This window comes from Rhea pennata, chromosome 7, assembly GCF_028389875.1.
Source record: "Rhea pennata isolate bPtePen1 chromosome 7, bPtePen1.pri, whole genome shotgun sequence".
NCBI classification, from domain to species: Eukaryota; Metazoa; Chordata; class Aves; order Rheiformes; family Rheidae; genus Rhea; species Rhea pennata.
The window spans coordinates 23,408,544-23,436,491 of NC_084669.1; the positions used below are offsets into that span (position 1 = coordinate 23,408,544).

General features: G+C 43.2%; 2 protein-coding genes across 2 annotated transcripts; both read left to right on the forward strand.

Annotated features, from left to right (window-relative positions):
• The first annotated feature begins 547 nt into the window (after positions 1-547).
• Positions 548-4,048, forward strand: CHCHD1 (coiled-coil-helix-coiled-coil-helix domain containing 1). The gene is made up of 3 exons (XM_062580201.1): positions 548-724; positions 1,504-1,622; positions 3,261-4,048. The coding sequence occupies exons 1-3, from the start codon at positions 583-585 to the stop codon at positions 3,372-3,374; spliced, it is 375 nt and encodes a 124-aa protein (XP_062436185.1). The 5' UTR covers positions 548-582; the 3' UTR covers positions 3,375-4,048.
• Positions 4,049-9,137: 5,089 nt separating this feature from the next.
• On the forward strand, positions 9,138-23,929 carry LOC134142688 (neurotrypsin-like). Its single transcript, XM_062580074.1, has 15 exons — positions 9,138-9,209; positions 11,379-11,424; positions 12,818-13,054; positions 14,376-14,499; positions 15,245-15,420; positions 15,976-16,123; positions 16,918-17,096; positions 17,489-17,630; positions 18,590-18,792; positions 19,328-19,469; positions 19,739-19,944; positions 20,505-20,583; positions 20,837-20,959; positions 21,463-21,743; positions 23,494-23,929. The coding sequence occupies exons 1-15, from the start codon at positions 9,138-9,140 to the stop codon at positions 23,802-23,804; spliced, it is 2,469 nt and encodes an 822-aa protein (XP_062436058.1). The 3' UTR covers positions 23,805-23,929.
• Positions 23,930-27,948: the final 4,019 nt, after the last annotated feature.

Consider the following 27,948-nt stretch of genomic DNA (forward strand, 5'->3'; position numbering starts at 1 on the left):
AATGGCTGCTGATACTTTTCAAATTGGACTTTAAGATAATATTACAATAAAATAACATGCACAAAAATTTGGACATACCAGAATGTGTTAAATCTGCTGATGGAGTAGATCCCAGTAATGATTCGAAGAATATTCTGGTGTGCGCTCTGTGATATTTAACCCCAGGAGCAACATTTCTGACAGCTTGTTAACTTCCTTGACTAGGCAGAGGTCGGGGCGGGGGGGGGCTTTTGGTTTTATATGTCTGTAGCTGAGAACTGGAATATATTGTTTTCATCCAGACCGATGTCCGGGGGGGGGGGGGGAGAAAAAAAAAAACCAGCGTGTATAGTTTGGCCTGTTGTGCACGGTCAGAGACCTCTAATGCCCGGGGCAATAGCTGGAGCCTAAAGCCGTCTCTGGATGATGATGAGGAGGAGGAGGAGGAGGAGGAGGAGGTCGGGCAGTCCCGGCTGCTCTAGGCCCCCGGTGTCCGCGCTCCTCCCCCCTCCCAGCCCCCCCGCCCCGCCGGCAGCCCCGCCCCCGCGGCAGGTCACGTGGGCCGGCGGCCGCCCGCTCGCCGTGCGGCCTGTCGCAAAGAGAATGGCGGCGCCCGCGTACCCGGCCTGGGTGACCCGGTGGGTCTCCGGGCAGTGGCGGCAGAAGAAGCGGCCTCCGGTTATCCGCCCCACGCGGCCGCTGGTGCTGGCCAACAGGGTTGCGAACCGCAAGGAGCAGGCGGGAGGTGAGTGCCGGCGGCAGGCCGCCGCCGGCGGTGCGGGAGGCCGTTGAAACGCCCCGCCCCCCCGGGAGAGGGGAGGAACGGCCGCGGCGGGCCGTTAACCGGCTGCCCTCCCCGCGGCTGCCCTCCCCGCGGCTGCCCTGCCGCTCTCGCCGCCCTCCCTGCGAAGGGTCGTCGGGGCGCCGCGGCGTTCGTGCTTGGAAACAGCCTGCGCTCCACGGAGCGGCTCGGGCAGCCGGCGGCTGCCTCCTAGGGAAGTGTTACGGAGCAACAGGGAGGTGTTTGCTGAACGCGTGGGGAATACGGAGGGAGGGGGAAAGAGCATCTGTGGAAGTTTTTAAGGATCCCTTTTGGAAGGTGGGCGGGAGATCGGAGGTCTCTCAACACAGAATCCATTCTGTGATTCTGTAACAGGAGAAAGGGATCCAATCTGTGTCACAGAACTAGAAAAAATTACTTTTCCCTATTCCAAATCTAAATTTGTGTCTTCTGATATCTTACCTGTGATTCATGTGTTTAAAGTACTTTGAATCATTAAGATAGATGCTCTATTTGACTTGCAACAATCAGATGTTAGATAGCTGCAGTGGTACTGGTATTTGGACTAGGAGCTTTATCCCTAAGGAAAGCAATGCACAGTTCTTTACTTTCATGGTTTTTTTTCTCCTTTACCTCTACCCCATCTTAGTTTTCTCACTGGAGATATATGCACTGCATAAGGTTATTAACATGATGACGTGAGCACTGAGATTTGCATTGTGTTTTTTTTTTTTTTCCTCCAGAGGCAACGTGCATTACGGAGATGTCAGTAATGATGGCCTGCTGGAAACAGAATGACTTCAGCAACTCAGCTTGTGCCGAGGAGATCCGGACATTCTATGACTGCGTGGCAAAGGCAGAAGTAATTAAGGCCTCTTTTGCATTCTTAAGGGCTAGTGGCAAGAAAGGAAGAAGCCGTCAATCATTTCTCTGCGTGACAACAGTGATAACATGCTCTAAGCAACCTAATTTTCGTTGTAAGCGATTTGAGCTGCACAGGAGATGCAGGATAGTATAGTTCAGACATGCAATGCTTCCTTTTTTTTTTTTTTTTTTAATCAGAACCTAATGAAAATAAAGGTGTGGAAGGGATGGGATGCCATGTACATTATAACAAGGAGGAAAAAATAGTCCTGTCCAGTTCTTCTTTGTGTTGTCAGATTCTTGAAGCAGGGCTCAGTTGCAGTCAGTCCTAACCTAGGCCATTTCTTTTAATTTATTCCATTTTTTAATCTCTAAAGTTTCAGCACTAATGAAGCAGTTGAAGATACTGCTCCTCTCCACATTAAACTATAGGTCTGAATAAGGGAGTCCATGTTTTGAAGCTATAGAGGCAGCAAGTAGGCAACAATTTGTATGGTGTGAGAAGTGGATTAGATTCTAATTTGGGGGTATCTTTATAATTCTGTAGCTAGTACTTTGAGGTTGTTTGAGTACAGTTTTGGTAAATTTCAACAATTGCTCTAATTCATAAAATCAAGAAATAGTCAACTCTATGATCCAATGTCTGCATTGTCTAGATAGTTAGGGAAAGTGGTAAGTCCAGATTCCCAAATTCTATTCTCTCACAAATCTGTAAATAATTCTGTGATTGTGGAAGTGAGGGTAGAGACAGTGGGTGGCAGAGAAATAACCAGTAGTTTCAGTAATCCTGATCATAAGCAAAATTTCCAGACAGTGTGAGGTAGTTAAAAACTATTCCTGATTCCCTGAAAGTTTTGAATTCTTTTAGGCTGTTTTTGACTTTGAGAACTAGAGGTTTTGTTAAGAAATTTCTGATTGTTTGGAAATCAGAAGTTGCTAGCTAAAGGATACTCAGACCAGCTCAGGAGTTACTTTGTCTGATCTTGTAATTTAGAAATTACTCCATTCAAATCTGTGAGAGGTAATAAAGACTTAATGCAAATAAAAATGGAAATAAATTTGGATATAGTTTCTAGAAATCAGGCAGAGCATAAATACTAAAACAATATTGTATTCTTACCTAATATGATAAATTTGAAATAAGTTCTGTTTCAAAAGCAGTATAAAGGTAAGTATATGTACAAGATATGCCCTTAAACAGTTTTCCTGTTTCCAGTCTTTTCAGTAATAGTATTGTCATTTCATCAAATTGTTTTTCCCTGCTGCTGCATGACAGCATACATGAAAAAATGCCAATAATTGATATAGTAGATTACAAACCAAGTAAAAAAAGCGAAAGGAAAAATGTGTTTTGTGGTGTTAGTATAAGCTTATATTTTTAACTAAGAGTGTGGAGAGATACCACCTTCAAGATGACAGTCATTCATTAATTTCGCCATTTAAAGGAAGCCGCAGTCATTAATTTTTGAAAGCCTTTGGGTTGTTCATGCAAGTGCTATTTTAAATGTTCCTTAAAGAAATGACATTTTTTCTGAGATAAACATCCCAGTACAGTTATTACTACTCCTTGAGTGTGAGGGTCAACTCAACAACAAAAACAAAGGTAACATTTTGAGGTTTTTTTTTTCTTTTTCAGAAGGAACGCAGGGAGAAAACTAAGGAGGATATCCTGGAACCCAGGGGAAACTTGACTTCAAGCAAAGTGAACAGGCTCCTGAGGAGGTTTCCTAATATCACACGTTATGTTTAATGTGCTTTACTAAGGGACTGTGGAGAAGCAACTAAAGCTGGGATCATTTTCGGAGAAGAATTGAAAAACGGAGTTCAGTGAGTGTTTGCTGTCAGGTGGTGTCTGCCAGCACTGCTGTATGGCTCTCAACCAACAGGTCTTTGTTTCCCAGCAGCTGAGTGAGTTCATGATGTTCTTGGGTCTTGCAGTCTTAAGATTTCTGCAATATGCTATTCAGCCAGCCACAGTGTGGGGTCAGGTCCTCACTGTGAAATAAAATCTTCTAGGAATGCATCTAAATGTTTTTTTTTCTAACAATTAGGGAGTGACTTCACTTAATGTGTAAGCTTCCAGCCTAACTCATGAGCTGCTATCAGAAAGTATTCATGCCTTGACATTGAGCCAACTTAAAATTGATAATAATCTAATGACTCACACTCCCACACATCTGTATATATAATTTGGTTCCCCTTGAAATTTTTTGAATTCCTGCTCATTTACAAGAGGACTGGAGAATGAGGAAGAAATCACCAGCCAGATTACCTTGCTAGCATACAGTACACTGGGAGGACTTGAATATGACTTTAATGTGGATGCTTGTGATTTAGCTCCTCTGATTTGTAGGTGGGACAGATATGGTGCCATGTCCGATTGATTATATTATCTGTACTATAATAAAGTAATGTAAGACTCTTGTTTGGCTTGGATGACTTATAGTCTGCATTAAAAAGTTTTACTGTTTTGGCAAAAAATTAAAAAGTGGAAAGAAGATCTAAGCATGGACTGATACTGAAATCATGTGATTAACTATTAGTTTTGATTTGTTGGGTTTTTTTATTTTGAAAAAGTACCACAGAACTGCAGGCAGATCTCTGTTGTTTCAGGACCTGTATCTAATTAGAAAAAAAAAACTTCATGCTTTTGAGTTGCTGAGGCAATTTTCTTTTAACTGTTACTTACAAATGTTCATTAGTGACTTAACCCACAGGGTAGCTTATTCTTGTGTTGCTATTACGCTATAAATGAGTCTTTCAGAGGATTTGATGTCAAGAAGAGTATGGTGACTACACCTAAGTTTGGGAAAAATATTTTCTGTTCTGTTACCTTTTGCACTGTCGATTCAAAAGATGCTCTGTGAGGAGAGAGATTTGCTAATTCATCGGGTTTTTTTTTGAAGAAGACAAGCTAAAGTGGGAGCGAAGAACTGATGACTTCTAAATTCACTTCTGTTGAGGGTGTATTTTTCTTTTTTCTTACAAAACATACAGTATCAAGCATAATTTTACATATTTTATGCTAGATTACCAGATTCTAGTGTCTTTGACGAACTATCTCATTATATAAGAGACTGTAAAAGAGAACTTAATATGTTTTTATTGTACTTTTCCTTTTGAAATTTGTTCAGTTCCCTTTAATCTGGACAGCTAATTTCGGATTTTATTGCTTCATAATGAGTTTCACAGATACAGCTGCTTTTTTTCTGAGCTTTTAAATATTTGCTGTAGCCTTAAAATACTATCCTAATATTTTTCCAGACCTTAAAGGAATACATTTATTTAGAGGAAGAAAGGAGGAGAGAGATGCACCCAAGTTTTATAATGCTTCTGTAAAAAGTACCTGGCAGTTTATTTGGTCAGCATCTCGTATTGTAGCCCAAAAGCCTCCAGTTACGGATTGTCATTGGCAATTTGAGCTGCTGCAATTTCCCAGCATCTTGCTGTTAAGCTTGGGTTGGATGTATAAATACATTCCATGACACTTTCATGTTGGGGTCATTCCATTAATAGTTAATGTGAGCAACTTATACAATGAATGACATTGCTGTCTCTGAGTTATGTACTTGTATCACTGCAGAAGCTGTAGCTGGGGAACAGAAGAAGACTTGATTTTGCTTCTCTTGGTGCTGAACCCACTGGTTAGGACATTGCTGTGGAGACCTGTATGTGATTGCATGGTAGGGAAAGAATTAAAAGCTGACTAGCTGTTCTGCCCTCCTAAGCAGGATTTACAGGTTTAAGCAAATCTGGAATTTCTTGGTCTTACTCTCATTCCTTATAGCCTGGGTATGATTGCTCTTAACTACCTTTTTTTAGGTTTTCACTGGACATCTCTTACAGACAAAGCAATGGTATTTCATCATTTTCCTGAACTTCAGATCATAGTCTCCTGGCTTCAGAGCAAGAAATTCTTAGAGGTTCTCAGCAAATATGTGGATATAAAGGGATATGTTAGCTTTCATCCACTTTGTAACTTCGATTAGCATTCAGAAAGGTGAGAACAGACAGCTGAATTCCACTGCCTATCTCTTTTTAATCTTATTGGCTTTCAGAGGCAGAAGGAACTTCATTAAGTTCTTGTTTGGATGTTTAGATTTGTTAAATAAAGCTGTGATTTTTTTCCAATATTTTTAAATCTCTTTGCTTTCCAGTACTGGAACTGGGCTGTTGATTAGTTTCTTTGGTGAGCAGATATTCTTTAACATCTGCATACCTGATGTCCTTAGAGGTTAAGAATAATTCATAGTGTTTTTCAACTTTTTTTTTTCTTTTTCAAATGTGAAACTTGGGTATCAATTAGAAACAAATTTACTGTGAGGTTGTACTTAGTAACCCAGCAAGCAAAGCTGATAAGGATTAATAGTCTCTACTAGCTATGAACAAGCATTCAGTAGATGTAGAAGAGGATGGCTTATAGTGCTATGTTTAGATGAGCATTTCTCGAGAAAATGGTCACTTGAGAAAGCAAAGGACAACCTCTTGTGAAGGCAGTGCTCTTACTGTCATTTTCTAACCATCTTTAACCGTATTTGCCCTGCTTTCTGTTGTTGAAAAGGATCTTTGAGACTAGCAAAAGCACTAAGACTCAGTTCTTCACTCAGTCTTGTCACTGACTTTGACCAGTACTGGTTCCTAGTGTGGCAAGCAGCAATTTTACTTTATTGCTTCTTAGCCCAGACAAATGAAGATGTTGCTTCTTTAATTAAAAGACATGGTCTTCAGCTGTTTTTGATGAGTAGCAGTCTTGCTACAGGATATACAGGACAGGAAGACTGGAGGGAATCGAAGACTGTTAAATTACCGTTGAAAGAGGCAGAACTGTGTCTATCAGGGTGAGAAGGTGTAAGTGTTAAATAGTGGACTTAGGTAATAGCAGCTATTTCAGACCTACCCCCACAGGAAGGTTCTGCCTAGGTAATATGTCTAGAGATAAGGTAAGATGTATTTAAATTGCCATAGTTATATTGGTATAATTTCCTTCTTGGTCGGTCTTTCACCCAAACAGAGTTAGTTTAGTTTGTGGTCTTTTGGGAGGTATGCTGAGAAAGGGTCCACAAAGGGACTGATACCAGTATAACTTGCTGTAAAATTATGCTATCTTAAATACTGGAGCCTTTCTGTATGGGCAGATATTTGATCTTGTTTGGGTGGTAGTAGTACGGTATGAGCAAATGAGTAAGGAAGAAGAGGGCCATGTGGCCACTAGAAGGTTTTGAGGATCTGAAATACACCTACCTCAAGGAAATGTCATTATATATGCTAAGCAGAAAAATAAAACGAGGTATTAGCAATTGGGAAATACTCCCAGCAGAGGAGACTGCTGCAAAGACCAGTATATCTTTGCATGGTTTGTTGTTTCTCTGGAAGCTGGATACCAAACTTAAACTTTTGTTTGCTTCTGGTGGACTGTTCTGTGTTCCCTTTTGAGAACAAAACACTTCAAAATATCTAGGAAAGCCTTGACTTAAGGGGGAAGCAACTAACAAACTAGTGCAGAAGACATCTAGTGCAGGCTTTTGGTAGAGGTTATACACCCTTTTGTATCAGAAGAAGCTTGGATACAGCAGTTCCTTTTCCCATCTAATCTAAAGGTATGATGCTGCGGTTAGAACAGAGAGTTCACTTGTATGTGAGCATCTTCATGGGAGTTTTGAAAGAGTGTCAACAACCTTTCTAACATTGACTAAAGATTAAAGAGTTCTCCAAATGCTAGTGGATTCTCTGTTACTGTTTCCAGTACTCCCCTTCCTATTTTCATTAGAGTAAGTGGTTCTAAAATTCCAGCATATTCCCCTTTTTCTATTCTGTTCTGTTTTGTCAGTGCTGCCTGAGAGTTACAGAATGCCATAGCATCCATGCTTTTTCTGCTTTCTATTGCCTTGATCATCTGCCTCCCTTGCTGTGAGCATATAGGAGATTTGCTACCAATTAACTGAGTGTAATTCTTGGCCAAATCCACTGTGTCCAGAATGTGGTGTGATACAAATCCACTCAAGAACTGCTCCCTCCTACCACTCAGTGACTCTTGTAAAGGATCCAGCAGGTACTGGAATTGTTTTGCATTGATGAGTGATAAAGAATGAGGCAACACAGAATTGTCATGTGATGTGAATAATGGGCAATAAATGAAAAGATTTCATCAAGCTAAGGAATTTTTATCAGCGTGTTTCTAGTTTTTATGCTGAAGGACACAGGAAATGCTTCTTAGCAGTCTTGGCCAGCTCTTTTTAAGGTGACCTTTCTGTTTTGTGGTGCAAAACACCAAGAAGAGTTAATCCTTGAGTAATCAGAGTATAAATATAGGAAACGCCTGTTGGACTGAACTGAGGAGTAGTGCAGGGAATATGTAAAGAATCAAAAGATTGAATAGAATCAAATTGACCAGTCTCCTCCTCAGATTTAATAATGTTTAAAACTTGTTGTAGCCTCCAGCCCTAATTTGTATGAAGGAGCAGTAAGCTGAGAACACTGAAGAAACCATAGGATTATTTGTAGCAATACAGTAACGATCAACCTTCTGGAAAGTATCCTAGTGAATCAAGTGAAAACAACTTTGCAGTGTCAGCCTAAGGACAAGGAGGTAATTAGTGGAAAAGATCTCTGGAGGTAATTAGTGATGGCAAGGTGCAGGGCTGAAGGGGGGGAGTGCATCCCAAGTGGGCTGTGCCACCTGTGTTGTCTCCTGGGAAAATCTGAAAGCTACGTAATACGAAGTTTTCTGGGCCCCATTTACCTGGGTTCAAATCTGAGAAGGGTTTGACCTCAGGGAACTGCAAGCAGCTAATCAAGGAGGCAGCAGTGGGGGGATAAAGTCCAGATTCCTTCCAACAAGTCTAATCTTTGGCAAATGTGTGTGCATAAGCCATTTCCCTTTGCAGTTCTGTTGCTGGAGCTTTTGCAGTAGGGAGCCTCAGATCCCCACTGCAGCTATAGCTTTTGTGTTTGAGGGAGGAGAGGAAAGGAGAAGAGTCAGCTATAGAAAGAAGGAATTTCAGAGGAGAGATCGACTGGCAAGGCTGCAGGATAGGCAGGAGAGGAGAGGCGGAGGCTGGCACTGGGAAGAAACACGTACCTAGAGCAAAAAGAGAGGCTGGGACAGTGAGGAAAAGGGAGGGGCAGCTGAGGTGCAGGAGGAGGCTGAGGGCCGTGCCCTACCCATCTGCGCTTGCCTCTTGTTTTTAAAGGTGATAGAAAAATGTTGTGGCATATTCTTTCTTTCTTCTCTCCCTTCTTTCTCCCCTTCTTAGAGAATTGAGGAGAAGAGGTGGAGAAGAGGTAGGGGAAAGTGAAATTACAAGATGCTGCTGGCAACTCTGATCTCTTCCATTCCATCCCTTTTCCCGCATAGAAATGAGAGAAGCATCCTGTTCCCTCCCATGCAAAGCTGCTAGTGCCCTGCTCCAGGGAAGTGGAGCTGGAGAGCGAGAGGAGGAAACAGCAACTGAGCCCGGCAGCAGAACAAGAATGTGAAGCTTGAAGAAGCTTCTTCCCACTTTGCACAGGAAGGATGGAGATCCCCAAAGTGTTCAGGCTCTTGGTAGCGTTCCTGAGTCTATTGTCCTGTCTCAGATGTGTGGAGGTAAGAATTATTTTTCTCCTATCTGCTGGTAAGAAGTTACATGGCATTTTTAATAAGCTCACTGTAAGTGGATCTTGTTCTTACTGAGTATGTTTTCTGAAGTGTTCAGGCAGCTGTGTTCTCTGGGAAGGGTTGGAGGTATGGAGGGGGATTTATTTCATTTTGCATATGAGTTTCAGAAAAAGAAATGAAAAAGCAAAGCAGGATGCACAAACGCTTGCAGATGCTTTGGCTCAGGTTTCCTGTGTTTCTCAAGCACTGCAGTGACCCTGGCAGGAGGAATCCTTTGTTTCTGTGCTTTGCTGATTGACTGATTTATCCCTATTGCTGTTGCGGACAGATGATTTATGGCCCCATGGACATGGGGCAGCAAGTGCAGCACAGGCTGTTTGCAGTAAAATTTGGGTGGTGGTGATGGTGAGTGCTGGGGGACATTGGAAGCTGCTGTAGAAACTCACAGCCACTAATGATTAGTTAGCGAGAAAGCATATTGCTTGGACTGCAGCCCTTTCATTTATGGCCAGTCTCCAAGATGTGTGAGTTCAATTTTATATACTGTATGTTATTTATTAGTCTGACCCATCCCTGTATCGCATGCGGGCTTGCATGTGCATGCAAATGCGTGCTGTAAGTTAGGAGTAAGGGGACCTGGATTATGACTCTGTCGCCTGTCTTGTGTGATCTTGGGCAATCACCTAAGTTTAGCTCAGCTCACCCTCCTCTCTTTGCAAAGAGCTTTGGGATCCTCCGAAGAGTCCTTCAGAGTTGCTGGTTCACAGACCGTTATTTGGGCTAAGGACAGCATGATACATGCAGAAAGACGGGGTTTTGGCTGAAGGGAATTTGTCAGTTACTTGCTGTTTTGCCTGTGCATCTCCTTATGTGTCTGAGATCTGAGCTGCTGTTTCTAAACCATACCAGGAATTGCACTTTAATATGCAATGTCACATTCTGCTTCTGGAGGGTGATCCTGAAGCTTGGCCACTGTTGTCAACACCTGCTGGACGCTGTCTATGAATAATCTTGATTTTTAAATGATATCTGCCATGAGTAGGTGTCATTCTTTTCTGGTATTTATGGGAGCTATCCTTCCTTTCACCAGAGATGGATTTAGTCTACATCAATAATACAGGTTAATTCTAAATTGTCCTCTCTCCTTTTTCCAGGGAGAGAAAAAGCTGAGAGAAGCAAAATTACTGCATTTTTGAAGAAAAACAGAACTGTTTCCTATAGCTAACTTTTTATATATGCACACCTCCACTCTGTGGATTAGAACTTCTTATTCATATAAAGGTGGCTGTATTTAGAAAATAATTAGACTATGTAGAGCTAGCAGAAGCATGTGAAGTTTCTTCTTTTCACTCTGCTGGGTCTGTGAAGATCTTGCTTCTGCCAGCAAACCATAGAACAGTGTTGAAGTGGAGATTTTTATCTCTGCCAGCAGCCAGGTTATAACCACTAAAAGCCATGTCTACAAGAGAAAACGCAGTTTTGGGGCTGGACAGGATGCTGGAATTCTTAGGGCTTTGTTTCATAGTCTTTATTCTTTGCTATTTAACTTTTGGTAATGTCACCATAAGATACATCATATCATACCTTTCAGACCCTGAAATGTATTAAAAACAAAATTAGCAAAAAGCTTTGTTGGATTTTTCTTCTTACAGATGCTTGCCACTTTGTAAATGGATGTTTATTACTGTTTTGACAGGGATCCTCAGGGTCATCATCCCATCAGGAAGATGCTCTGTTTGCTACTGTGACCATAGATGGCTTGCCCTGTATAGGGGGAGAGAATGAGTAGCTATTCATTATTTTTCTTCTACTAACAATCATTTTCTTCTAGCTTTTCTTTCCACATGCATCTCTCTGACTTCCCATTCTATTTGCTCAGAGCATCAGGGCTGAAACCCTGCAGAGGACAAGCAGAGCCCTGTAATATAGTGCTTAGGTTGAGAGTAAATTTCTGCAGGCCAGTAATTATTCATTCTGCTCTTTCTGGGCAGAGCTGTGATTGGATTTGTGGAAGAGCAATGGGGAGAGCAGGGAAAGAAGCTGGTTACTAGGGTGTGTTTGCCTAAAGCAGCAAAAGGCCAAACTGCTTTCAGGACATGCCCATGTTTATTTTATCGGATAATCATCTCTCTGCTTTTGCTCTATTTCTTTTCTCAGGCTCTCTTGGGATCCCAGCCCAGCCAAAACCATTTGCAAAGTACAGGTAAGAACAAGAAGTTACTAATTCAGTCATCAGGCAGATTCTTTCCTGCAGTGGTGACTCAAGACCACAGGCACAATGAACCACTGTTTTGCTCTCTTCCTTTCTTTCCATCATCTTTCGATCATCTTTTCTCTTGTGCACCTCAATCTCCTTCCCCTAAATGGTCAAACTCCTTTCTTTTATGTCTTATACTCCTGCAATTCTCTACCCCTCCCACATATTCTTCTACTTTCATCTCTTTCTTTGCCTCAATCTTTTTCACACACTCACCTTTTTTCTCCTCTAAAACAGTGAATTCTCATCGGCCCTTTCTTCTTGGGATTCCAGCTAATCCAGAGACACAGTGTGGCTTCCAAACACCTACCTTCCCCCCCCTTTTTTTTATTTCTTTAAAAACCTTGTAGTTATTCTTTAGGTGTCATCCTATTAAGTCTTGACAGTTTCCCTGTGGATACGAGGCAAATGGTAAGATGCTTCACACACCTGATGTTTGCCCTACATATCTTTCCTGCAGACGGGTTTTCTGAGGGTGTTGGCTTCTATTCGTTTATTCAATGAATAGTGCTATTATTTCATTATCTGTTTCTGAGTTGTCTTTTCCCATTTCCATGCACTCCAGAGAGCCTACTTTAACTCAGAATCTGGTTCTGGTTTCCCTCTTTCTTATTTCAAGATCATGAAAGGAGATTTTCCTCCTTTTGCTAAAGACTATGTTGAATTAATGTTTGTTTTTTTTTTTTTTTTTTTTTTTTTTTTTTTTTTTTTTTTTTTTTTTTGCATGAAGTATTTTGTATAAGCACTGACCTGGAACATTGGCACCTGCACTCCTGCAAAAATGGATTCCCTTTCTCTTCCCATACGGTGGCCAAGTTCAAACAAGCCAGCTAATGTATATAAGGAGCATGCATACGATGAAATACTATATAATTTCCCACCTTCCTGCTTTACAGAATGAAATTGAAGCTAATTTTAAAATCTTCTTGTTCTCAATCAATTTAGACAGGAAATGAATCTTCTGAAGAGCTTTAATGGGCATCTTATTCAGGAACAAGAGCAGGTGGAGAAGGAAGTTGAGAGGTGTGTGCAAAGCTCAAGTATTGGCCCAGTAGCGGGAACCAGTTCAAATTGTCCATGTTTGGCTCCAGAGTTAACACACATTTCAGAAGTCTGGGCAGTTCACTACTCAGACCAATTTGTTTTTTCAATAGTACGTGTAAATATTCTTTTAGCTGCTGCTTTGAAGAGCAGTATAATTAAAATCAAACAAGCAAGTAGCAATCAAGGCTGCATGCACAGAGGATGTTCCTGGAGAACAACTGGTAATGTCCTGCATCATCTGAGCCACACTGTGTGATGCCTTAGGTCATGCTAACAGCTTCTTTTCTGTGCCTAGCATCCAGTGTGTGTGGCATCGGACCTCTTGGGTATTACAATGGCTCACTGGCAGTCACTGAGGCTGGGGCAGAGTGCCTGAACTGGGCAGAGTTCCCTGATTATGTTCAGCAATACCCAGATCGTGGCTTAGGAGACCACAACTACTGCAGGAACCCAGATGGGGGATCTACACCCTGGTGCTTCTACCGACTTGCTTCAGGGGCCATCGGCTGGGCTAACTGCGACTGTAATCAGGGTAAGGGCTACTGAGCATCTCTGCCAGAGCTTGCATTGTGCCATTTCAGGGAGGTCAGGTCAGAACCATGTGCTGCACAGACTGGGGCAGACAGCAGGTGGGACACTCAGTGAAAGAGGCACAGTATAACAACTGTCTTGAATTGTAAAAGGACTTAGAATTGAAGTCTAGTCTGTGTGGGAGAAGAACGTCTGTATATAGTAGGGGGTGGATTTAAGCTGCTGTAGCCATAATGCCTTGCATAGATGTTTTCATTTTCATACATGGAAGCTTCTTTTTTATTGCTAACTTATGCGACTTGAAAAAAGTTATGCTGAAAACAACCCACTCCTACTCCTTAAGGTCTGTAGGAGAGCTCTTCTAATGCAACTGTAACAGTTCATTTTTAATAAGGAAAAACCTTTTGTGCCTAGGTTTGTAAAAGAGCTCAGCAAGGTGGGTTCCAAGCTTATTTAAGAACTCCTTGCAGTGCCAGCACAGGGACTGCTGCTCTTTTCAGTGTATACGGAAGTGCTGAGCTCTCCCTTAATATACTTGGCCCTGGTGCAATGCTCTTAGAAATGTCCCATTTGTCCTCATGTTTTCTGACCTTCCTTTCTTTTCCTACATTTTGGAGAACATATAAAGCACCAGTTAATAAATGAAACCACAAAATTTCCTCTCTTGCTAGTGGAAGCACTTTCAAAGATGGCTCCACTGAAGTGAAGGATATGACAGTTGAAAGTGGCTGTATGCCTACTATGAGGTATTGCCAGCATAAGCAAGGTGTATGCTTCTTCCAGTACATAACTGAGTGGGGAGATGTGCAGGGAAGTGTAATGAAAAGGGCATTTACACTGACGCCTGTGTTCCTTAATGTCATTAAGGAGGATTTACCTGTTGTTACTGAACATTTCGTTGCAGTGACAGTGACTCTCAGGGATGAGGTAGCTGGTAGAAAATAAAGCAGTGGAGTGTCAGTAGAAGTTTGAGAGCCTGCCTTTTCCATATACCTTTTCAAAGTGCCATGTAAATCCCTTCTCCTTTCACAGAAGGGGAAATGGAATCCTGCAGCTGACAGCAGAGACCAGATTTCTTGCTGATGTGACTGTGACTTTGAAAAGGGCATCGCACCAGCCATTTTCCTAAGCAGCCAGTGGTTGGAATTGGGAAGGGATCAGGTCCACTGCTGCTTCATTCAAATCATTTCAGTGATAGCATGAACAAAATAGAGATGATAGAAGCCAGATCTAGTTCAGCTCCATGCAAGTCCAACACTTGCTTGTCTGAGACCTCCACCAGTCTCCATCAGAAAATAGCAGCTTCTTTTTTCTTTTGGAAGGTGCTGTGCGGCTGGCTGAAGGCGGTAGAGTGGAGCTGTACTTCAGTGGACTCTGGGGCACCATCTGTGCTGACCACTGGACTGACTGGGATGCCAGTGTTGTCTGCAGGCAGCTAGGTCTCAGGTGGGAACCTCAGTCTGGTTGCAGCACATTCCTGCTCACATGGCCTTTGGAAGAACAGCCTCGCCAGTTACTGTCCCTCTGGCGTAATTTATTGGCTGGTGAAGGAGGATTTTGTTTTGTGGATTGATTTCCTACTTAGCAAGATCAGATATTAGTGTTTTCTTTCCATGGCTGTACCTGACCCCAATCAGCATTTGCTGAGAACTGTTTCAAATGCTGTTTTCTGAAGTTTGTCATTTAAGGCTGTGATGAATGAGTTGTAAGATCATATCCCCTTTTTCTATTATTTCTATTCTGTTACCAGTGGTCTATTAAAAATCTTGAAGGTGTGAACCCTCTTTGAGAATCACAGATCTGGACTTTCAGACCTCAAAATAGCAAGGAATAAAGGTCCACAGAGAAAGAAGAAGCTAATTCATGTAGGTTAGATATGCTGACATGTTAAAATCTGATGAAATCATACATCAGAGTCTCAAATTAGGGTGCCATTTTTTTAACCAGATCAGCTCCTGTGCAGTAAGTAGCAAGAGAAAATGTGTCAGGAAGAGGGAATAGCTTTGTGCTTGCTTGTGCTTTCCCGTTAGATTGTGATTGGCCACCCCATTACACACCCCCAGTCAGCTGGGCTCACTGGTTGTGAAATGTCACAGCTGAGCTGGAGAGTCACAAGAACTGAGAGAGTTCAACAAGTGCAAGTCAGGCAGTACTGCTGCATTTCATCCTTCTGTTGCATTATCTGTACCAGTGAGATCGGCACAGCTGGGAAGAGGAGTCATCCTGGATTGTGGCATATTCCTCTGCACCTGCAGTCAGCAAACTGCCATGGGGATGAAAAAGCTCTGCTGCAGTGTGGTTACCAGGAAGCTGTGTCAGGATCTTGTAACCAGAGAAGTGCCATGGCAACATGTGTCCCTCCAGAAGGTAAATCTTCAGGGAAGGTTCTCTCCCTGTCTCTTGAGTTTGAATTACCTGAAATCCAGTGTTGCTGATAAGATGTAAAAACTCAGGGGTTGTGAAGCTGTGAGGAATCAATTGTTGGAGCAGGTTCAACTTGCACCAGCTATAGAAAAGAATACCTTCTTTCCAGTGGAAAATCATCCATCCCTTCCTAATCTCAAAACTCAAAGTGGGCGTACTTCTAAAACCACTGCGAGATGGCAGCGATTTATGGCTTGATCTTGTGTTTATCAAACCAGGCTTTTGCCCAAGAGCAGTAAGGTCCTCGTCACTGTAGTCCCCGGTTAGAGAGCCTTACTTGGACCAGTGGCCAGCAGCATGACTGTAGCGGCATGATTGCAGCAGTGGGCAATTGTGCATATTCCTGTGAGGGCTGAGAAGGAAAAGGGCGTGCTAAGATCGGATGACAGCATCCTTGGAGCTCCTCTGGCTAGTGAATAGATCTACATGCCGAACTGCTGGATATGCTTTGTCTCTATCTTGCTCTGTTTTGCTCTTTTTCCCTTTCTTGAAGCACAGGTGTAGGTGCACCATTGCGTTTGGTTGGGGGAAAGGAGAGCTTCGAAGGACGAGTGGAGGTTTACCATGATGGAAAATGGGGTACCATCTGTGATGACCAGTGGGATGACCGGGATGCTGAAGTGGTTTGTAGACAGCTGGGACTCAGGTAATTTCCCTTTTGTATGTCATGGTACAGTAACAAAAGTGAGCAGAATGAAGAACATGAGAGCACGTTGTTTTAGTATAGTACCAGCTGCTTCTAGGGGAAGTGTACAGAAACCCTGGATAGTTCAAGACTGATCATTGCATGAAGGAATTTTGTACTTAGTTCTTCTCAGTTCAAGTCTATGCCTTGAAAAGGGAGTTGGTGTATCCCTATCCAAGGTTGATTTATATTTATCTAGTGTTTTTGCATACATGTGAATGTTTCTGTCTTGGCCTCAGTGATAGTTCACCAAGGTGATTTCCATATGTGAACTGCATTTGTTTAAACAGCTTCAGTTTCACTGACTGCCTTTATTTTCCTGTGTCAGCAAAGCAAGAGAGAACACCTCATTCTCCTCTGTGCCATTTAGCATTTTGCATGGGAGCTGTTGCATACTCAACAGTCTTGAAAATCAAATCAGTACAGAACTGAGATGCTTGCAATTTTGAGATCCCTCAAACCTTTGGGGTTTGGCATGTCACTAAGATTGAAACGTCATTGTCCTCAGAACTTTTCAAGGGTTTGAACTGTTCATGTTGCGGGTGAGTTTTTGTTATCTGTTAGAAGGGGTCATTACTTTTATCCAGTGAGACATTTTAGGCAACAATTGGCAACACCGCTGTGTCAGAAATACAGATCAACTGTGGAAGATCAACTTGTCCACCTAGTGTAGACAAGTCCCTGTGCAAGGCAAAATCCAAGGGAATAAGACTGTATCCTTTCTTACTGAGCATATGTATCTGTGCTGTTTGCAGTGGAAACCCAAAGGCCTTGTCATGGGCTCACTATGGGCAGGGATCTGGCCCAATCCTGCTGGATGAAGTGGAGTGCTCAGGCAATGAACTCTCACTTGACCAATGCAAGAAGAGTGACTGGGGGCAACAAAATTGTGACCACATTGAAGATGCTGGGGTCTCCTGTGACCCTTTTACAGGTATAGATCCTTAGCTCTATGGCAGTCACATGCAACTTTTCTTATTCCTGTATTACACAGTCTGCTCAGCTTCAGGATCCTGCAGTCCTTCTGAGTGCAGCTTCTGCACTCTGGAGGCAGAGAGCAAGCATCAGGTGGGAACGAATCACAGCCAGGCTGGGTGGCCTTCCCATAGCCTTCCACAAGTGTCATGGAAAGGCTGAGGTGGATCCTTCCATAATAGATGGGCATATTTGTGAGCAAATAATGTTTTGGGGTTTTGAGTATCCATAGATATCTGTGTCTTCAGTCTGTTCCACTAATAGGCTATACAGAGTCTCCAGCAGTGGGGCAGGGGCCATTTCTGTTCTCCCCTGCTGACTGCTGATCTTTCCTTCTCCCATCCCTTGCAGAGGGCACTGTCAGACTGACTGGTGGTCGCAGCCCCAGCGAAGGCAGGGTAGAAGTTTATTATAATGGAGACTGGGGCACAGTATGTGATGATGGCTGGACAGATCTCAGTGCCCAGGTGGTCTGCAGGCAGCTGGGCTTCAGGTAGGACTGAAGAGTGTTTTGTAGTGTCTGTGCTTCCTAATTTCAAGGGTTAGATTCCGTGTCCCTTCACTGCAGTAGGCTCGGCCTTACTACTTCAACGCTGTCTTTGTTAGATGGGTTATTGCCATTATATAACTTTATTCAGGAAAGGTTAATAGGTGTCCACATCCCTAAGTTAGAAAGTTCTCTTAACATTCCTTAAATTTTCATTTGTATCAGCTCAGCACTGCCACCGCATCTACTTTGTCAGCTAAACTAGGTCTTCAGTATTTGAATGAAGGCCATTAGGGCAAAAAAGTAACATTAGGCATGTTCATAATGCTGTTCTTTCAGCCCACTGTGGAAATATTTCTTCAGGAATGAGTTGAGGAAAGATTTTTTTAAATCAGGATATTGCAGTCTCAGGGCCCTTAAAGCTTTCTGTGGACATTTTGGTATGATTATAATATTCTTGTAAAATTTCAGGCTTACAGGCTGAAAAAATACTTCATAAATTTCTCCTTTTGAGTTAAACTGCATACAATGTTTGTAATCTCATGCGTCTAAAAATTTGCAGCTTTCTGCGTTTCAATCCCAGGTAGCATGAAATAAGTTACTTAAATGTTGGTATTTCTGATGCCTCTTCTGCTCTGCCACCTGGACCCCCAAATGCTGTATCTGGTGTCATGCCTGCAAAGCAGTACTTGTGTTATAGCTGGCCCTCTGTACTACTCTGACTGTGCATTTGGCTGGACACAAGAAGATGGACTGATTTGAGAAGGCCTCCCTGAAAGCTGAAATCAGAGAGGTGTCAGCCTTTTGGCTGCCATCCTGTGGGTCAGAGTGGCTTAGGTAGGGAGGCCACCACTATTGTATTTGGTCTCTGACCCGGGGGGGGGAGTGTCTCCTTTTGCATCTGAGCTTAGGTCCCTCTGTGGGGTTGGTGAGTCTTCATGGATGTTTCTGTTTCTTTCCTCTAGTGGTCCTGCTCGCCTGGCCTCTGAAGGGGATTATGCAGCTGGCCAAGGCTTTATCTTACTGGATGATGTGGCTTGCACAGGGACAGAGCTCTCCCTTCTGGACTGTCTCCATAGCAACTGGGGGCAGCATGACTGCTCACACGCTGAGGATGTGGGAGTCCACTGTTCGCCTGAGAGCAACACGGTCACTGATAGCAACTTGGGTAACTTGCCTTGCCTCTTTCCTGGGACAGTGGAAAAGTGTTAGTTGTTAGTCTGTTCCTCTTGAGACCCTGGTAGGTGTGGGAGTTCTCCTTGTGCTGCCTTGTGAGGGGAATTGCTTTTGGAGAAAAGGTTCTGGGAGTCTTCCAGCCATGAACCTCCCATTAACCCTGGATATTCTGGATCAGGGCCACAGAATTGTTGTTCCGCAAGGACATATAGCCAGACCCTTTCTAGATATATTCAAGCTTGTCTATCTTGGATCAACAGTTAATACCTTCCTTCTGTTCTTCTTCTCTTCTTTACTCAGCTTCCAGAATATGATCTACTAATGGTTTCCAGTCTGTGTTAAATAAATTAATACCCATGTTGTCTCATGATTGAGCAGGGAGGGGAAATGAGAGGCACAGTCTTTATATTAAAAAAAAATAGCTTACTGATCTCTGGGATTCATCTTTCTCCATAGAACCCAAGTTCTAGATGCCTCATGTGCTCTGATATTTTTGCTTGCAGTGGCCTTTGTGTTTTCCCCTGCAGGGCCTCCTGTGCGGCTAGTGGATGGAGAAAGTGCCAAGGAGGGACGGATTGAGGTATTCCTGAATGGGCAGTGGGGCAGTGTCTGCGATGATGGCTGGACAGACAGGGATGCTACAGTGGTTTGCAGGCAACTGGGGTTCAGGTAAGAGATCTGGTAGATGCATCTCACAGATAGGAAAAACTCTCAGGTGGAATCAGCTCTTTCCAGACTGCTTTCTGGGGACTCTACTTCTTAATTTGCATGTATTTGTGTATATTTGAGGAAGTAGGGTCCTGTTCTCACACTCCAGCAAGTACTGGAGTACTGTATATGTGGAGTGATACATAAATATTTCTCTTAAAATGCACTGGTGTGTCAGGTTCATCTGCTTCCTGTTCATTGCAGATTAGCCATCTTCTCTGTCATTGCAGTGGTACAGCAAAAGCCAGGGGAATGGCTTATTTTGGTGAAGGCCATGGGCCCATCCATCTGGACAATGTAGAATGCAGCGGCATGGAGCGCACTCTGGGGGAATGTGTCAGGCCTGACACTGGGATTCACAACTGCTGGCACAATGAAGATGCTGGTGTGATTTGTGACTACGTGGAAGAGAAGGTCCAGGATATCAGGAAAGCAGGTGACATGCCCGTTTCCTGTATGCAGAAATCTAGGACTCTAGTTGCAAGATATCTGCAGTGCACACTTTCACACTTTTTCCTGTAGTTCTTCCTTTTTTGATGAAGCTACAAAGAAAGCATGTCCTGTCCTGCACCTCCTACTTACACTTTCCTTGTTTTCCTTGTCTTTTATTAGGAGCACAGAGTGCTCCAAACTAGAGTTTGAAGAGCTCCACCCATTTCAGGCCTCTGAGGCTGCAGAACTTCCCAGCAGCCAAATCACTGCACCCTTAAAGCGTAACTGTGAGCAAATTTTTGTTTCTAGAGTACTGAGAAAATAGTTGTAGAGGTACCATTTCTGGCATAGGATTACAGATGCTGGAGGTAAGCACCTCCACTCAAAGTGAGGAAACCCATAGGAATAAATGTGCTATGAATTCTGTACACACAACAGAATGCGATCAATTGCCATGAGAATTAATGCCCTCAGGGAAGGGGAGTGATATCTTGGTTCTACAATAGCAGTTTTTCATCTTTAAGCTGAAGATGTCTGCTCAACTGCTCTAACTTTGCTGTGCAGGTCCAGAGTTTGGCATGTGTGGGATGCGCTTGCTTCATCATCGCAAGAAAAGGATTATAGGTGGAAACAAGTCTCTCAGGTACTACTACCCTGTCATTACTGGGGAAGGCAGAGCCTGGTCCAAGCTTTCCTACAGATGCTGGAAGTTGTCTAGCAAATGCTGACTTCATTGACATATTTCCAGTGGTGATTCTTGAACTGAATTTGAGCCAGTGGGCCCATCTATAGGAGGATGCAAGCCAGCTGAGGAGAGATGGGACAGAGTGGATCAGAAAAGAGGAAAACAGTTCCTGTGTTATGTGTTGCATATTGTCCTTCTGTTTCTCCTTCAGAGGTGGCTGGCCATGGCAGGCGTCACTACGGTTGAAGGGTTTTCACAGAGATACTCGTCTGCTGTGTGGAGCAACATTGATAAGCAGCTGCTGGGTAGTAACTGCAGCCCACTGCTTCAAAAGGTGTGTTTGTGAGTGAGGAGCACCAAGGAATAGTAAAAGACTGAGAGGATAACCTCATTTGAGGTTATCCTTCCATCCTGGTGGAACCACAGGAGCGAAGTTTCTAAGCAAGGACCTTCAGGTTGTGATCTGGGTGCACTTATAGGGATGATTAAATATAGGCTGGCTTTACTCCTCACTGCTTACACCTACTTTGAGGATTTACAGCTTAAAGGGAATCAGCATTTGGCTATTCCAGTGATTTGAGAAACAGTGAGCGGGTAAGGTCAAAAGTCTGTTGCAACTGTTGTAATCATTTTTATGGAAAAAAGCCTGTATTAGCAGATAGTGATATGTGGCACCCATAATGCCAGCAAGAGCTGGCATTATTCCATCTGCAGGACCAAAGTCCTGTAGCTGCCAGTTCTGTAGGTTTGTGAGGAAGTAGTTCAGTCTCCTAGCAGTTGAGGCTTGTGTTTCTGTCTCAGCAAGAGTACCAACCTCTTGGGTATCTCTTTCTCCAGGTTTGGTGTTGATGTGCGACGCTATCTGCTGCGGGTAGGCGATTACCACACAGGTGTGAAGGATGAGTTTGAGAGGGAGCTGCCTGTGGAGAGGATTGTCCTCCACAGGAACTACTGGGCCAGCAGCAATGACAATGACATTGCCTTGGTCCGAATGCGGGGCAGAGAGGGTCACTGCCTCTCCTTCAATCGCCACGTTTTGCCTGTCTGCCTTCCTGACAGGAAAGAGAAGCCTGACATCAACAGGCAAGCCTGCATCATTTCTGGCTGGGGAGACACAGGTAAGAGATAGCGCTTTGAGGAGCAAAAAAAGTGCTAAAATTTGGACTCATGAGTCTACACAGGCCATTAATTTACATCTGCACAACTCAAGGCCATGTTCTTAGTGTTTCTATTCTCTGTGCGTGGACTGAAGGAGCAGGGAAGAAAGATGATTTTGTGCCTCTATTTTCTTCTGATTTTGAGACTCTTCTGGGCCTGTCTGTGGGTTGAAGTTGTGGTTACCATAGCATCCTTCTGAAGCTGTGGGAGAGAGGAATGCTGCCATCTGGTCATGTTCCTCTCTCTCCTCCCTTCCACACGTTTGCCCACAGCAGACCCCTTAGACAGCATCCTAGTGTGGAGCATGCGTTCAAAGCCCATATACTGTTCAGGGAGACCTCCATGTTTCCATGACCTCCTGCTCTCTTTATGCTACTCTAGTAATTGAATGAGGGCTTAGTGATGGGGGAATCTCTCTGACTACTTGCTCATAAAAGGCATGTGCCTGGGGAGCAGCTTTAGCCAGGTTTTCTTCCTGTTGCTGGTCTTTCTGATCTGCCAGGTCACTGTGTTAAATCTTCCTGGATTTTGATCCTGGGACTGGGGGCAAAGCTTTTCCAGTTCGGCTCTGACACTTCTTGCACTAGGTTCAAGACTTATATGACTTATATACCTGCTGCCTTGCAACCAATTGCTACAGTGCTTCCTGGGTCAAAGGGACAAGGGACTAAAATGCTGCCCTGACACACAGGCATTAGCAAGGTCTGAAGACACCTTTAAATTCTAAACAAAGCTTTATAACCAGCTGTCCAGTCCTTCCCTCATCTGGGGTTCACAGATGCAGTGCAGAGATTTGGGCAGGGAGGCCTTTCTGAGGCTGCTGTGACTAGACCAAATCCATATGTCTAGAAAGACTTGCTGCCAAAAGGCAAATAGCCCAGGAGTTTGTCTGTTGATTTTGGACTTACCCATCCTTCCCAGCTGTCTCCCTGGCTGTTAACCAACTGCTTAACTGAAGATATACATTTGTCTTTGGAGCCAGTTGTGCCAGGTGCACATGTCATCTTGGTTGTCTGGGGAAGATCGAGGAGCAATTTAGCCATGTAACTCCCTTAAGCTGTACTGGGAATTAATGGCCAGAATCCCTCCCACACACCAAACCCAGCTTTCCAGATGAGAGCTAAAGTTACACACTAGCTTGTGGACTTGCTGTAAATCTTAGGCACAGAAAGACTGCAATCTAACACTCAAAGGTTATGTTCGGAGCAAGTCTGGGGTTCAAAAGAGATTCAAGCAAATAGATGCGATCTGGCCAAAGATGAAGTGAACTCCTTTTGAAAAATATTTGGATGTTTCTGAAACATCTTCTGAAACCTCTCTGAGGACTGAGCATGTCACGAATATTAATGTATTTATTCCCCTGAGAAAACACTGCCCTTGTCTTACAGATGAGGAAATGGAGAGGTAGAATAAATTGAACAAGGTTCAAGTTACTTACTGGCCGAACCAGGGATAAGAGTCATCCTTTGATCTAACCCTCTTTCACCAACCTCTTCCCCATTTCTTTGGTCTTACAGCTCTTTTTTGTGTTCTAGCTTTGCAATATTATTATCTGAAGTTCTAGTGGTTTAGAGATGCTGAACTAGGCCTAGTCTGTGGCACAGCTTTGACTAGAAATGTATAATATTTGGTTTTTGTGCAGAGCACTTGCTTTGGGTTGCCTGCTGCTGTCCGTATATGAATTGGTCTACCTGTTCTGTTTTGTTCCAGGGAAGTCCTATTCAAGAACGTTACTGCAGGGAGTGGTGCCTCTTCTACCACGGGAAGATTGTGAGGTCCGTTACGGACGAAAGTTCACTAACCGCATGATTTGTGCTGGGAACCTCTCTGAAGATAAACGAGTAGACAGCTGCCAAGGTGACAGTGGTGGGCCGCTCACGTGCCAGAGATCAAGTGGGCGCTGGATCATTTTGGGGATCACTTCCTGGGGTTACGGCTGTGGCCGGAAGGATTCCCCTGGTGTGTACACAAAGGTCAGCAAATATGTACCCTGGATCAAGAAAGTGACCAAACTAAAATGAAGATGTCTGAGCTGTAGGATCTTCAGCATATGATCCCTTTTGCCATGCAGCAGCTGAGGGCTGTAGTTTCTGGCCTGTGCCTGACACATTTTTTATTTTGTCATTGGACACTGGGAAAACTTTAATGTAGGATTTGACAACTATGTCTTTTTTTTTTTTTTTTTTTTTTTTTTTTTTTTTTTTTTTTTTGAGTCTTTGGTTTCACCTTAGTCCTTAATCTCTTAGCAGAGAAAGCAGGTGTATACCAGTAAGACAAATAAGTCTGTGGTGTTCTAGCTGAGTCCTGTAATGCAGTCACACTTGTCCGTTTCCCTGGAACACAGAAATGGTATGAGTGGGGAGATTCATGCCTCTGTAAAAAATCTCTTCCCCAGTGTTTGTATGTTTGCACACTTGAAAGAGACCACAAGGAGATGCTTGGGAGATGGCACCAGGCTGAGGCATAATGGAAAGTACTTTTTCATAGGTGCTTCAGATCTTCAAATATATAGATCTTCAAAGACTTTTACATAGCTCTCTTGGGCTCCAGGAATCATAAGGTGGACTTGCCTGAGCTGAAGAACAAGCCAGCAGTTTTTGTTTGTTTGTTTGTTTGTTTGTTTGTTTTTTCCCTGTTATGTCTCTAGGGGGAACCTTTTCTCTTCCAAAGAGTAAGTTTTCTCCCACATGGTCCCTTGAAAGTATCTGTCCCTGTGAGGGGATGCTACTCCCTACAGGTGTAACCCTATATCACACATTTCCAGTTGCAGATCCTGTGGGTTTTTTTTGCTGCTTTCTAACTATACAGTGGGGTGTTTTTCATTTTTCATAAAGCACCAGCTCCTGGAATCAGCTGATTGTGTGAACATAAGTCTTCATTTCTAAGAGACTATAGCTTTCTTGCCCTCAAAATTACTAAGAACTTAAAAATGTGACCTCAAAAGGCCTAATAGACATATTTTTCTTTAAATCCAAATGTAATATTAATCTCAAACATTCAGGTGTTGAGTCAACAATTTAGTAGCACTGCAGAGAATTTTTCTCAGTACATCATAGTTACTAACTGGACTGTATTTGAAATTTTAGTCTTTACTATCTCTTTGTTCACAGTACTCCTGTGAAACAGGAATACTCGTGGGGTTTAGATACAGAACCAAAACACAAGGAGTGAATGATTTGCTTGACGTGTTTAAAGATCCTACTTGGAAACTTATTTTTTTTTTTTTTAAGGATTCTAGAAATCTTTAAAATATACAGTGCCAGAATCCTTGCAACGTGCCCTTTGGGACCGATCTGATCTGTTAGTGCCTTTCCCTGAGGGGTTGAATGCCTGCAGTGCAGCCTGTGCTGATAACCCCGTTTGAAGCGCTAGGCGTGATCCTTCTGTAATGCTGTGTTTGGCTCTGCATGGGCTGTGCTGTCCTACAGATGCTGGCAGAGAGTCCCTGAGACACAAACTGCAAACTGATCACTATTTTCCAGGAATTAAAATGAGAGAGGGCCCAAGAACATTTATGTTAAAAACCTCGTGTCTTGCAAGGGATTGAATCCCAAATTGCACACTGGCAGGAACAATAACTGGCTGGGAGACACGAAGGGATTTGGCTTTTACCTTCAGCCTCTCCCAGGACAGAATACCACAGCAGCTCAAGTAGAATTTCTGTTACCTGGGTGTTGCTGTGTCTCTAGTTTAACCTAGTTTGTTCTCCCGGCTTATGCCCAGAACCCCAACTGACAGACCCTTGAAGGATTGAAAGTATAAGGTTATTTCCTTAAGACTACTTCACTGCTGCTCTTCAGGAGTTAGCAAAAATTACCATGTAACATGAGTGAGATACAGGCCTGACATTGTCTTCTGAAATTCCCATGTTCATGTTCAGAGTATTTCCTTCTCCTAGACTTTGTCGCTGTGACAGCTGTGAGAGTCATTGTAATGAACGTCCTGTTAATCCTGCAGAAGCCAGGAGGACGGAAGGAAGTATCCCATCTCCTTCACCCTTTTACACCTTACTTCTACCATGGGCAATCATGTGAATACTCTTTCTCAATTGTCCTAACCTGATTCAGAGCAGCGTTATTGCTCTTCACTATGTAAATTGGTACTGTGGTCCAAACCAAATTACTGCACTTTGCTGCTGAGACTTACTGGAGCTGTCAGACTGGATGAAGCGCTCTGCTGCTCTAGGACTGTATTTTGTGTCTAACAGTGGCCAGCAGCAGATGTTTCAGAACAGTTCATGTGACTGCAAACTGGACAGATGTTTTGACAGCCTTTGCTATGGGAGAATTTTGTTCTTGACCCTTTAAATTCACCATTTGCATTACTATTAAAAGTACAAGGACTAATTACTCAAGCTGCTGTACAAACACTAAGTACTGTCCTTTTGTGAGTCTTTTTTCTAAAGTCTGAGGGTTTATATCCCTAACTTTTTTTTAAAAAAAAAACTTACTTAATGTAACCAGCCTTCATCTTTCATATGAATGTTTAATCCTTTTATTTAATCCAGCTAAGATCTCAGCCACAGTATGAGAACCAATATCATTTTATTCTCCATAGCACATCCTTTCCTTTTATGGCTCCTGAATGAATTGCCTTTCATTTTCATTGAATCCCATCTATCTTATGCTCTCTGTTGTGAGAGGAAATAAGGAGCTTTTCTTGATTTTTGTTGTTGTTAGTTGTTACTTTATAGATCATCATCTCTCTAAAACAGTGTCTTCTGTCTCTCTTCAACCCAAACTGTCTAGGTCTTTTAATAATATGCTTTCTTTCCATGCCCTCTCTTTCTGATGGATTTTTGAGCTTTTATAACCAGAACTGAGTATAGTGTGCCAAAGGAGGCTGTGCCATCTGCTGTTTATTTTCAGTATTATTTTCTGTAGTAGGCAATGCTGTCAGTGATTTTAGCACTGTGTGTAAATTACGTATGTGGGCTGGAGCTAGCTTTAAACTTGCTAGTGTGGTGTTAGTGGCAGTTTAGCCTATAACGTGCTGAAAGCCAAGGTTAATTCACCTTGTGTCTGAGAAATATGTAGGAGCCCCTCTGAGCTCAGAGCACTTGCTGTGAGTTATGTATCTGTGTGTTACAATGCAGCTCTGGGCAGGGAACACCTGACCAGCTGTGTGGAGCTTTGCCTTGGCTGATGCACCTTTAGAGACTGATACAGCCTCCTTAGCAGCATTAGTCGGTTGGACAGGGTTTAATGCGCTCATACTGTTTCTAGGAGCTGACAGCCTTTTACTGCTGCTGGCCACTGCACTGTGCCATGGGGCCGTAACCCGTGTTACACTGTGTGAGACAAGCTCCCAAAGCAGTGGGAAACATGTTGCTTATGTGGGAAAGAGAATGTCACTAGGACTGAGTGGGAGCACTGGCAGGAGTGGAAACACAGCCAAGCTAAGGGCATTCGGATCAGCTATTGAGACTCCAGTTTTCTCTCTCTAAGGCAAAACCCTAAGGCTCTACAAATGCTGACTGAGTGCCAATGCCTTTCTGACCTGTTGTGCCTGTGCTTGCACTGTCATCAGCCCTGTCTTGATGCCAGTCTAGGCTTTGGCCAGCTGGACCTGCATTAAAGGTTTATCCCTTTCCTGTAGCTGAGTGCTGCTCAGATGTTCTTTATGAATTATGTTCCGTGCTGCAGTTAATCAGGCAGCTGTTTATTAACCTGGCAAGATGTTGATTACCCTTGTAGTAGAGAATAACAGATTGGTTCCTCAAAGATATTAATGGAGAGATTGGTTAGGGACCAGGAATGTGGATATTTGCCATCTTAGGGGCAAGAGAAGCAGGCCTGCTTTTTGCCTTGCTTCCTTCCTTTCTGAAGCCAATATTCTGAAGTCTCTTCACCCAAAAAGAGCTGTTGTGATCCAATAACCACTTGGAGACAATCTTTAATATTTATATTCAGCAATCAGAGGAAAGCTTTTGATGGATGAACTGTGCTGTGGTATTTAACACTGTCTTGATAGATTTTCCAGGAGTTTCTTGCAACTAGTTAATATGGACACAGGAGCAGGAGATCTGTGGTGGTAATGAGTTTGGGACTGCTCCATGTGGAACAAGGCACTGTGGCCTGCACCAAATGTATCTTCTTGGGCTATAGTTTCACTTGTTCAAAAAAATATTTCATTCCCCATGTCGAGGAGAACCATTCACTTGTG

Excerpts from the sequence above, each read along its gene's own strand:
- CHCHD1 (XM_062580201.1), top strand. The coding sequence starts at position 583 with ATGGCGGCGCCCGCGTACCCGGCCTGGGTGACCCGGTGGGTCTCCGGG. Across the intron at positions 725-1,503 it reads CCGCAAGGAGCAGGCGGGAG|AGGCAACGTGCATTACGGAG; the intron begins GTGAGTGCCGGC and ends TTTTTCCTCCAG. Across the intron at positions 1,623-3,260 it reads ACTGCGTGGCAAAGGCAGAA|AAGGAACGCAGGGAGAAAAC; the intron begins GTAATTAAGGCC and ends TTTCTTTTTCAG.
- LOC134142688 (XM_062580074.1), top strand. The coding sequence starts at position 9,138 with ATGGAGATCCCCAAAGTGTTCAGGCTCTTGGTAGCGTTCCTGAGTCTA. Across the intron at positions 13,055-14,375 it reads TAACTGCGACTGTAATCAGG|GTGCTGTGCGGCTGGCTGAA; the intron begins GTAAGGGCTACT and ends TTCTTTTGGAAG. Across the intron at positions 17,097-17,488 it reads CTCCTGTGACCCTTTTACAG|AGGGCACTGTCAGACTGACT; the intron begins GTATAGATCCTT and ends CATCCCTTGCAG.